Source organism: Nanorana parkeri, unplaced genomic scaffold (genome assembly GCF_000935625.1).
Source record: "Nanorana parkeri isolate BGI_ZX_2015 unplaced genomic scaffold, ASM93562v1 scaffold437, whole genome shotgun sequence".
NCBI lineage: Eukaryota > Metazoa > Chordata > Amphibia > Anura > Dicroglossidae > Nanorana > Nanorana parkeri.
Genome location: NW_017306705.1, coordinates 192,093 through 204,263, shown reverse-complemented (window position 1 = coordinate 204,263; position 12,171 = coordinate 192,093). Strand labels below are relative to the sequence as shown.

Below are 12,171 nucleotides of genomic sequence, written 5' to 3'. Positions count from 1 at the left end.
GTGATCAATCTCTGGGCCTTGAACCACCATGTAATTTATCATCATTTTCAAGATGAAAGGAATCCATCTTCTCAGGCATCTGCTTCTGGACCGGGACTGGTTCACTCGCTTGGATCTGAAAGACACCTTTTATCTTATGGTCCCGGTACACCCAGCTTCCAGGTGTTTTCTCCGCTTTCACTGGCAGTCCCGTCTCAGTCCCTTTTGGTCTGAGCTCCACCAGCTGGTGCTTCACAAAGCTGCTGAAACCTGTGATTGCATTTTTCTGCTCCCAGGGTATAAGAGCTATCGTCTATCTGGAGGATATTCTTCTTTTCAATGCCAACCCAGACAGACGGCAAGTTCAAACCACTTGGGTGATCCTTTGGTTGCAGGATTTGGGTTTCATTAACTTTCAGAAGTCCTCCATCACACCATCCCAGCGAGTGCAGTTTCTCCCTTTCGAGATAGATTCGGTCGACTCCTTGCTCCGGCTTCCCACTGTCAAAATTGCCGGCATCAAGAGGGTACTCTGGAACGCACTTCATCAGACTCGTATCTCCCTGCGGTCCTTGGCCAGGATTGCGGGTCTCCTTTCTTCCTCCATTCAGGCCATTTTTCCAGGGCATCTTTATTACCAAGTAATGCAGCGAATGAAGACGCAGTATCTTCGGATCAAGCCGTCTTACAATCAACTGGTCCCTGTGGCAGACAACGTCCGCATCGAACTGACATGGTGGCTTCGACACATGGAAGCTTGGAATGGGACAGCCGATCTTCTGTACCCAGCTAGATTTTGTTCTGGAATCCGCCGCCAGTCTGTGGGGATGGGGTGCGACCCTTGCGGACTTGGGGTCGTAGACCCCAGACGAACGTTTCATACACATCAATAGTGATGGGCTCGATGTTCAAGCCGATTGTCAGTTCGACTCGAACATCGGCAGTTCGTGTGTTCGCAAACACACGAACTGTCAGGGTGTTTGGCGGTGCCTTGTGAGCCCTGAAAGCCGTGCACCTGCTAGCTCCGCTCAATTGTTTTGTGGGCAACTGTCAAAATGCCATTCTGCGGCAGGTGTTTTTGTTATTTTCTATTTTTTACTTTGTTTTTTTATTTAGTCTCGTCGTCATGGATGGCGCTGGATTAGGTTGGTGGATCCATCTTTCGGGGTTTTTTTTTTTTAAATGAGACTTGTCAAAAACTTTTGTCTTTTGGGTTTTTTTTTTTTTTCAAATAAAGGAGTCTGGCCTCCCTTTTTTATTTATTTAGTTTTACAATTTTATTTAACCCTCTAGTGAATGGGTAGGGGCACAAGTACCCCTTATTCACAAGGGGAGGGGCCGCATCTGGGTGCCCCTTTATTAAATATACCCTGATGTGAATAAGCCCCCTGCCCGCACCCCCACAACAAATGCCCCAGGGCTTGTGGGGAAGAGCCAGTGTCCCCATCGGCACGTAGACGAGGTGCTTTTCTACGGGCGACCCTTGATAAGCCCCCCCCCCCGTGCTGAGGGCATGTGGCCTGGTATTGCACCGAGGGGGACCGCCCCCCCTTTTCTGCCCAGCCAGGTCTATGCTCAGATCAATGGTCAGGTTGGGAATTTTAGGGGGGACCGGGGACCCAATGGTTTCCCCCCATGGGGTTGGGGTTCCTCCTTGAAATTCCTACCAGACTTTAAGGGCCTGATTTGACTTTTGGGGGAAACCCCACACTTTTTTTTTTTCTTCTTTACATATGTCATTTTTGCTGCAGCAGGTTCTATACATTGTACAGATGTGCCACTTTACAGGCAGTTTAAGGCACGATATTTAAAGGAATTTATAATTTTTATTGTTTCACTTTGTGATGGCAAAATCAATGCCCCTTTAAAAAGAAATCCCCATACCCTTTTTATGGCCAATAAATTGCATATAAGGCTTCAAAATGAGGACATTTGATATCTAAAGTTCTACCCCCATAGACTTGCATTGAGTTTGAATTTGAACTTTTCACATGTTCGAAAGTTTAAATTCGAACCGAACAGGGGGGTGTTCGGCCCATGACTTCACATCAACAGCTTGGAACTTCGCTGTCCTCCAACTGTTCTATCTTACATGCTTATGGACAACGTGTCCGCAGTACGATATGTCAATCATTTGGGCATCTGTCTACCCTGAGAAGGGACCTTTTACCATTTTTGCTTCGACAGGCGCATCTCTCTTTCTGCCAAATATCTACCGGGTGTGGACAATTTCACGGCGGATTGGTTCTCCTGGTTTTGGAGGGGATGCCAGCGACTGGATGCTGACCAGAGAAGGTTTTGCTCTTCTCCTCGCGGCCCATGGACCCTGCACACTGGACCTGTTTTCCTCCCATTGGAATAATCAACTACCACGGTACTTCAATTGGCTTCCCGATCTGGACTCATTGGCCTCAGATGTGGCCACAGACGAGGGGGTTTGCCTTCCCTCCCTTTTAGATGATTTCCCGTCTGATTCATCAGGTCCGCCTTCAATGGGTGAGCCTCCTTCTCGTCACTCCACTCTGGCAAACTCAGCCTTGGTTTCCCATTCTGCTGGAGCTGTCGTGCACGGACCCTCCCCTCCTTTCCTGGGGCCATCTTCTCCTACAAGACTTGGAAGGGAGCCCTCACCAGTGCTTTTAGGAATGTCTTCTTCTTGTAGATTGGGAGATTTCTGGGGTTCCTGGAATCTGTCGGGCTTATCACCTACAGCTTGCTCCGAGAGTCTTGGGCTCTGGGTACCCAACGTGGCTATTGTTCTGCCTGGAACAGATGGGATGATTGGTGTCTGGCTAGGCAAATTGATCTATTTACTGCTCCTGTGATGGATGTGAACAATTTTTTTTATTGGTTCTTTTTGCTGAGGGCAAATCCTACCACACGGTCAATGTCTTCCGCTTAGCTATCTCTGCGGGCCACATCCTCGTGGCTGGTTTGCCGATTGGCAGACCATCCCTTACTCTGTCAACTCCTTCGAGGCATCCATCTGTCTCGGCCTTCTGCTCCTCATTATACCCATCTTTGTGATGTTTCGGGGGTCCTGGACTTCTTGCGTGCCTGGCTGGACAATGACTGTCTTTGAAACAATTGTCGGCAAAGTTGACGGCTTTGCTTTGTCTGGTCTGTTTTCATTTGGTCTGTTTTCATTAAGTGTCTGACATCAGGGCTTTTGATCATGAAGCTTTGTCCTTTACAACGGATGGAGTCTCTTTTTCTCTTTCTTGCTGGACGAAGACTATCGTCTTCTATCCCTGCTTACCTGCAGAACCGTCCTTATGTGTTGTCCGTTGTCTTCATCCGTTTCCTCTTCATATCCTCATGGAAATGGCTGCCTCTGTTCTCTGCTAGCAATCTGTGTATATTGCAACTGAGCTCTCCACCCCGTGTTACACAGAATCACTGGGAGGGGGCAGCTGTTTACAACCTGCTTTTACAATCCAACCCCAGTGTCATACTGAGTTTCCTGTGGACAAAATTTTCAATTTGTAGGATTAAGGCCTAATAAGTTCATAAAAATTAAGAAAGCCAGCAATGTGAGTCATGAAAATTTGCACTTGTATACATCATCACTGCACCTCTACATTACCACAATAAATGTTAATCACTTATAAAGGTGGAAATGGACTTCAGAGCTACATCAAAAGGACCCTCTCCCTGCTGTATGGTATTGTTAAAAATGTTTTTTCCCATTGGTACTAGGGATGTCCAGATACCAGTGCCCAGTGGCGTCACAAGGGGGGTGCGGCCTGCAGCCGGGTGACACCATTGGAGGGGTGACATCAAAATGACTCAGTCATTTTGGTGTCACCCCCCTCTGAAAAGTCGGGCAACAGTATCAGGAGAGAGGAGGGGACCCGGCGGCATACCTTATCCCGCCTGGTGACTGTCCCCTCCTCTCTCTGCCAGCGTCCATCAAGATGGCCTCCGGCGGTTATCAGATTACTGCCGCGCGTGCGCAGTGACTTCTCGCTCCAGTGCCGATACTTGTCATTTTCATGAGAACTACCAGGGTTGCAGCGGTGAACCTAGCTCTGACGCTCCACCACTGTCCTGAAATCATTAGTCTGTATTGTTTTAGAAAAACTGTCTCATGACAAACAAAAACGTATCAGTACTTGGGCAAGTACTTGTACTTGCAAAAATGGTAATGGTGCATCCTTTTTATATATAGTTATAAAAACAGATGTACAAATCCCAGCAGGTCTGTGTGCTCCTTACAAATGACAGCTGCCTCCTAACTTTTGAAATTTTCTCTAGTCTTGGAGCTCAAAGTATCTGTCCTTGTACTTGTACAGAGTACTGTACTTGGTATCGGTGCAGCCCTAATTGGTACAAGTCCCCCATGGCTGTGCGTAGCTTCTCATGCCCTTCTCTTTTTATAACTTGCCTACCAGCTTTAAAAATATCCAGAATTTATTAAAAGAATGTGTTCCCATAGAATTTAATTCATTACTAGATTCACATTCGCCATAATTGTAAAGGATTTACTGAACCCTTTTAAATTGCCCCAGGGCAGATTCACTCATCCATAGTTTTGTAAACTGTTTTTACTGGAACAGAAAAATGGTGGCAAATACAACATTTTACAGTTGTCACTGGAACAGGCCGTAAGGAGTAATCTACCCCTTAGGATACCCCAGTCCTCCCCAAACCTCTAGATCCTTGGTTCTCAACTGGTGGGTCGCGACCAAAAAGTGGGTCGCGACCCCGTGTTCAGTGGGTCCCCCGTGCGCCTTTCACTTTTCTAGGTGAGAAGCTCCTCAGCCTCCCCCTAGTGCAGCACTGTCAGTTCTTGCGCCAAGCAGCCATTCAAAATATGCTGCCCGGTGCCGAGTGTCAGCTTGAGGTGGGGTGGGGTGGGCTCCATCCATATGTGCATTGCTTACAGCTCCCTCGCAAGTCCTGTAGAGGTGCACTGTACTTCGCAATCGCACCTACCACACATTTTGGTGTGATAAAGTGGGTCGCGACCCCGTGTTCAGTGGGTCCCCCGTGCGCCTTTCACTTTTCTAGGTGAGAAGCTCCTCAGCCTCCCCCTAGTGCAGCACTGTCAGTTCTTGCGCCAAGCAGCCATTCAAAATATGCTGCCCGGTGCCGAGTGTCAGCTTGAGGTGGGGTGGGGTGGGCTCCATCCATATGTGCATTGCTTACAGCTCCCTCGCAAGTCCTGTAGAGGTGCACTGTACTTCGCAATCGCACCTACCACACATTTTGGTGTGAGAAGTGCATTGCATTGCCATTCATTTGAATGGCACACCAAATGCACCTCCTACCCACAGTTCTATTGGCCCCATAGGAATGTACAGTACCGCAATGCTGTGCGTTCCATTGCAGTGCAACTTGGGTCACGACTTAATGACCAAGGACAAATGTGGGTCCTGAGGTTATACAGGTTGAGAACCACTGCTCTAGATCAGCCTTTCTCAACCAGGGTGCCATAGCAGGACTCTGGTAGGTAGGATGTTAGGACTCTGATGTGAAGAAGGCTTCTGATGTGAAGGGAGAATTCTGATGTGAAAGGGGTGTTTTATGTACTGTTGGCAAATTATTTCAATCCTGTATAACAATAATACAGATAGCAAAACAAACAAAAATCTGACAGTGTTAGGGTTAGTTCACTCCAGAAACTGCATCACAACTGCGTGCGTCTGCACAGTTGCATTACGATCCAGTTTTATGCATTTTGACGCGTTTTTTAAAATTCTTTATTATACACCAGTATTAACATACATTCCACTGAAAAAAGGAAATAAGGCATCTGCCTTACTCATACCATTTTTACGCGTTTTAATGCAGTTTCTTATGCGTTCGGATGCGTTTTTTTCCCCCCTAAATGATGCCACAATCCTGGGTTTTTTTGTATGCGTTCCGGTGCAGTTTGATGCGTTCCGGTGCAGTTAGATGCAGCTAAAATACCAGCAGTACTTTTTCAGGCTGCATCTGAAAGGACTGCAATGGTGTGAATACAGCACAAGAATTGCATTGTGATGTATTTTGGCTGCAGCAGTCAAACTGAACGGACTTCATCACAACTGCATATGGTGTCAACTAGCCCTGAATCATTCCATACTCTATCCAAAAATGCTAGTGGAATACGCCATTAGCCATTAACCACCTCTCGACGGCCGGACAGGAGTCGCCTGGATGCGGGTGGGCGTCTTTAGACGTCCTTCGTGCTCTCGCCCGCTCGCACGTGCCCCCTGGCGTGCACAAGCGGGAAACCGCCTGGATTTCCCGGGCGTCCATCCATCCCTGGCGATGTGGCTCTGTGCAATGAGAACTGAGGGGGATCAGTACCCGATCTCCCTTCGCTCTCCTCCCATTCTCAGAATGCAGGAAGTGATGTATATTACATCACTTCCGCATTTCTCTGTCACTCTCCGGTACAGAAACCAGAGAGAAGCTGATGAAGCAGATCTGTGCTTTATCAGCTTCTCTGGGGGTCCCTAGGTGACATTAAGGGGTCTTAGAGACCTCCTGCTGTCTCCATAAAGGGGACCTGTAACTGTAATTTGCTATCACCCTATGTGATAAAGTTAAGTGTAAAAAAAAAAAAAAAATTGCTCACAAAATAAATATAAAAATGTACACACACAAAACCCACAATTTTTATCAAGTCCCCCACCCCCACATAGATGCGCAAAATGCGTTAGAGGCACGCACATGCAAAAACGACGATTGCTCCAATTATGCTGCACGTGTTACATATTGCCGCGAATGTCGCAATGAGAGCAATAATTCTCGGGCCATCAATCACTGATAACACTAAACTGATGAGCGGTAAAATCTTTTAAAGCGTCGCCTATGGCCAATTTTAAGGCTTGACATGTTTGGTGTCTATTTACCCGACGTGACCCCCACCTTTTTTAAATTTTACCAAAAAATTGACTAAAAATTAATGTTTCCTAAAATAATAAAGGGAAAACCATTTTAAAAAAAAATATTCTGTACTTTTTTTTTTGTTATATAGTAAAAAATAAAAACCCCAGTGGTGATTAAATACCACCAAAAGTGAGACCGTGCAGAGCACTGGTGATACCATGCATAGCCCTGGCGAGACCGCACATAGCCCTGGTGAGATTGTGCACAGTTCTGGTGAAACCCCACACATCCTCCTAAGACCGCACACTGCCCTGGTCAGACCCTGCGCAGCCTCCTGAAACCCCTCACAGCCCTGGTGAGACCCCACAGAGCCCTGGTGAGCAACACAGTGTATGTAGCTTTATATTATTCTGCATTGCTGTATATTGTATTGCTGGGATTTGTAGTCCTCTATTGCTGTTGGTATTCTGCACTGCTGTATATTGTTTTGCTGGGATTTGTAGTCCTCTATAACTGGTGGTATTCTCTACTGCTGTACAATATATTGCTGAGATTTGCAGTTAGTGGCTGAACTACCGGGGTCGCAGTGGTTGCAGCTCCGACCAGGCCCTGGCACTCCACCACTGCCCTAAAATCGTTAGTCTGTATTGTATTAGAAAAACTGTCACATGACACTAAAAAAAGGTAATGACAAACAGTGGGCCTTGGCAGGGGTGGGGCAGGTCAGGGGGGCCCAAGAAAATGTTTACCCAGCCCCCCCCCCCCCCTTCTGCCCTTTCCCTCCTAGCCCACACAGAGGTACCCCAAAGTGGTCCCGCCCCCTGGGCGCACCAGGCCCTGCCAGCGCCACTTTAACACAGCCACCTCTCGTGGTTTAACAGTGGCAGCTGGGCGGGGCCTGTTTTGAGATGCTCAATGATTGCTCTGGCTCCCTTGTTCCAGGTCCCTGGTTTAGCATGAGAAGTGCCAGGAGATGGTGGCGCTGTAGGTACTATGGTTCATTTGTTATAATAGGCCATTTGGAACTGTCCCGGGATCAACTTAAGGATATCATGTCTGCTTTCCAATACACCCACTGGTATCTCATGGCCAAGTTAGATGGCTCCCTTGGACCTCTTGATGGATTATGAGACCTGACTTCTCATATATAGTGCACCTTCAGCAGTGATTGACCACCCCTGACGTATACATTCGTAATAGTTACATACATCTGACCTTTGACATTCCACACTCTGTCATTCATCTTTCATCAAAATGTTTTCTGTCCCTTTAGAATCTCATTGAATCCGGCAATCCATACCCCCATAGGGTATACCTATGATCCCAGGAAGGGACCTTCCACGACCCCCCCACTGGCCTGCCCCCCCACTCGCTCGCCTTGAGTTATTTATTACTGAGCTCTGTGTGGTTTACTACTGAGTGCTGCATTATTTGCATTGGCATTGATGCTGGTCTGAGATCTGCAGTGCATTGGTTCTGGTCTGCGGCCTGCCATGCATTGGTGCTGGTCATTGGCCGACTGACCTTTTTCAGGCAGACTGATCATTTGGGGAGCCAAACGCATACACTGGAGCGGTGTGGGGATGGATGTTTGCATACCCCTGCTCCAGTCCTAGATTATTCCATTCCCCTGTCACTTTCTTACTAATTCTCCTGACATTCACCCAGGATAATTGGCAGGATTGAAGAATTTAGGTCACATTAGCCAAAGCAAAAAAATTCTGCCATTTCTAATCTTCCAAATCGCCTATATTCTAGATTTTGATATTCTCCCCCATGTGTTGTCAGTCCGTCCCTGCTTGCAGTTTCAGCCTTCATATACTTCCCTTCTGTCCCGTTGCAATGCTATGAAAAAAGTTGAGCAGGCTCTACTTTTTTTTTTTCATCGCACTGTTCCCATTCACACCCATTTTTTACGTGCCCTTGCATTGGCATCCGTTCAAAAATGCAACGCAACAGATCTGGTGTGAATGTTAAAGCAGACCCTTTTCACACAAAAAAAATCACATGAGCATGCAGTTATGCATGCTGATCTAAAATCCTCTTTCATTCATTAGTTAAACAAACATGGGTTGCTTTTATTTACAAATACTTTATTTTCACTTCCTTATACTCCTAAGGCACTAGTGAAGTATCTATTGCCCAACAGATGCATCCTTGGAAGGTTACATCAGCTGTGCATTGCTGGTATATCTCACCTGTAAACTACAATATCTTGCGAGATTTCAGGGAAAGGCATTTTTTCCTTTTAAGATGTGCAGGGTCAAATATTCCAGGCACATGTGCCAGAGTTCCAGGAAGTAAAGGGAGATGGATTCATCTGCCTTTAGTGAAAATGGCCACTGCAAGAAGAATGTACAGGAAAAGAAAAATAAAGTATACAAAGAATTAAAAACTTGCAATTATCTATAAGTATCTATTTGTAGATTGTCATTACTAAACATTTTAAAGGTGCCTTTGTAATTTTTAAAGTGACATTAAACCCTCAGATTTTTTAACATAAACCAATACTGTAATGTGTGCCTTACTGTAATCCATGGTTGTTTCCCTTCTCTTTGCTGCTCTTCTTCCTTTTTAAATCCTCATGTCTTCTCATGCTTGGGGAGAACATCCCTTTTCAGCTCAGAGCCTCTTCCTGTAGTGCTGGCTCAGGTTACAAGCCTATAGAAACTAATACACAGACACCGTGTATCCATTCCTGAGACATGGCAGTCTGCTGCAAAACAGAAGTTCTGCAGAGCATGAGAACAGATACAGATTTAAAAGGAAGAGCAGCAAAGAGAAGGGAAACAACCATGGATTACAGTAAGCCACACATTACAGTATTTTATGTTAAAAAATCTGAGGGTTTAATGTCACTTTAAGATAAGGGTGAGGTTCCTCTTTAAGTTCTGTTTGCTTTACCCTGGTATGGGCTACATCCCTGGTACTCTGGTAAACTAGCAGTTCCTCCTCCTCTCCACTTGAATAAATAAGGCAGGCAAGAACCAAATTGTCCAAACTTCCAGTCTAATCTGGACACCCCAACCAAGGCTGCTGGAATGTGTCAAAGGTTTGGGCACATATTGGGGTGTACAGGTCTGGAAGCATGGGTTTCCATTGCTTCCATCCCTTCTAGATTAATCCGTAGAAGCAAGTTCATTATGAATGCTATAGCTTAATCTATTAATTGAATACAGTGGTTATTTGTAGGTATAATATGGGTTTTGCTCAATATTGGTCATATTAACAAATTAAAGGAGAAGCCAACACCTTTTTTTCCATTTTGGATAGAGTAATGGAGGGTTATAACACCTGTCTTTTTTGCCATTTGGCTCACATTGAGGAAATTTCCCTTCACTTCCTGTCCCATAGCCACAGCAAAAAGTGAGAAAAAATCTATCCAAAGCGAGAGAAATCCCTGGTTGTCCCTGGTTGTCACCAGGGTCACCGTAACTAGTGTCCCCATTGCAAGATTTGCCCTGTAGTCCTGTTCTAGTATCAACTCCATAATTTGGGATTCTTTTTCTTTCGCTCTGATGATAATGGTCACCAGGACAAATAGAGAGTGAATCTCTCTAATGTGGAAACAAACAGCAATAAAAACCTGACAGGTGTTCTAATCCTGCTGCGCTCTATCCAAAAACTAAAACATTTTTAGCCTGCAGTTGCACTTAAATTGATATCCAATTTATGTAAACTGGATGAAAGAAACTGTCTGTGCTGTTCATAAACGTGAAACCAAACAATCAAATAATCACATTTCCTTTTTGGTAAATCAGTAGATCTAGAAAATCTATGTAAGTCAGGCTCAAACAGGACATAAAGAAATCTGGATCCCCAGCTGACATTTCATAATTAAATAAAAATATTAATTTATGAAAGATTCTGCAGTGAAAAACTACTGAATAAATGACGTCATTGTCCTACTTATCTAGGGTAAAAAAGAGCCACTGATATTCTATTTTACAATATTATTGCACTTGCCAATTGGTTTTGCACTAATGGGACACACATGTAAGCATTTGGATTTGCATACCTGAAAGTTTGTCTTTTTTCTAGTCTATACTACTGGGGTGTAAACCTTGCCCTTTCCTATATTCGGTACTTATCCACTAATGTTAGATAAGCAAAATAATTGTAATTATAAAATTCACACACATTTGCTTGGCAAATGAGTTTGCATGGGCTTTCTAACTATGTGTAACTGAATAAAGCAAAGGCATTTGCATGCCTTTTTGTTAAAGGTTTATTTAAAGCTTTTGATTAGTAATGTGCATTTGCCTACATTATAGCATAATTTGGACATGGATAACATTGTTGATGCCAAAAACTGACATCTTACACTGAAGTTAAATTGCATGTAAGCAGGTGTCAAGCAAGCTTACCGTTGTTTCCATGGAATCCCCACCACCTAGACAGCCCCAAACGGGTCGTCCAGTATTCGTGGTACGGCCAGTCACTGATTTTATTATTTGTTTTATGGGTACTGGTTGCAAAAAATACTGTGTTCTTCACATTTAACTGCAGAACAATCTGTCCAGCAAAATGACAATGACAGGGGTTTGGACAAACCATAGCATAGCAGGTGTGCTTACAACAGTCACCTATTACTATATAGCTTGGTCTGCATGAGAATGTGGGGAGTTTATTTTTATGCTCATGTTTAGTAAATATATATCTGAATTAAGGTATAAGAAATAAAATTGTATATAATAAAGGCCGGGCTCAAAATTTCAAGTCCTGAGTTACTAGCCACCAGTTGCCCCACCTAACCCTTACCCTGCCTCGACCTTAACTCCGCCCCTAAACACACCCTCTTAAATCATCTTCTGATAATTCTTAACTTATGATAGTTGTCGCTTGTAAACGGCAGATTAGGGATTCCTGCTGCAGGAAAACGCAAGTTCCTGACACAGGAATCCCTAATCACACCTGAAATATACTGTAGGTGTGAATGGGGCCTAATATACACATACACTAAAGGTGCCCATACACCTGCCGATTATCGTATGATAATCACGAGTGATCCCGTGATCATACGATAATCGACAGGTGTATGGGCAGCATGCCAACGCTTCTACTGTAAGGTCGTACCACTTTCATCATCCAAGCACGCTGGAAAACCTGCCGAAAATCGTACGATTTTTTGGCGGGTTGGTGGCGTGGTCGGAAGAAGAATGCCGCATGGGACGGTGTGCCCGCTCAGCATTGGAATCATCGCAAGTACGATCTTCCTGTCCAAGATGGGCAGATCGTACGAGATTTTAATGACAAAACGTCGTGCGATGGTTGGAAGGTGTATGGCCAGCTTAAAACAAAATAATACACTTCAACGTTACACCCCCCCACCCCGCACAAATATAATAATATTCCCCCCGCACACAAATT

General features: G+C 45.0%; 1 protein-coding gene across 1 annotated transcript in view; it reads left to right on the top strand.

Annotated features, from left to right (window-relative positions):
• The first annotated feature begins 1,105 nt into the window (after nucleotides 1-1,105).
• The window catches only part of OLFML2A (olfactomedin like 2A), a 139,907-nt gene continuing 128,841 nt past the window's right edge, over nucleotides 1,106-12,171 (top strand). Inside the window, exons 1-2 of the mRNA XM_018560176.1 lie at nucleotides 1,106-1,124; nucleotides 2,167-2,717. Of these exons, the coding sequence (XP_018415678.1) occupies nucleotides 1,106-1,124; nucleotides 2,167-2,717 (570 nt within the window). The remainder of the gene's footprint in view (nucleotides 1,125-2,166; nucleotides 2,718-12,171) is intronic.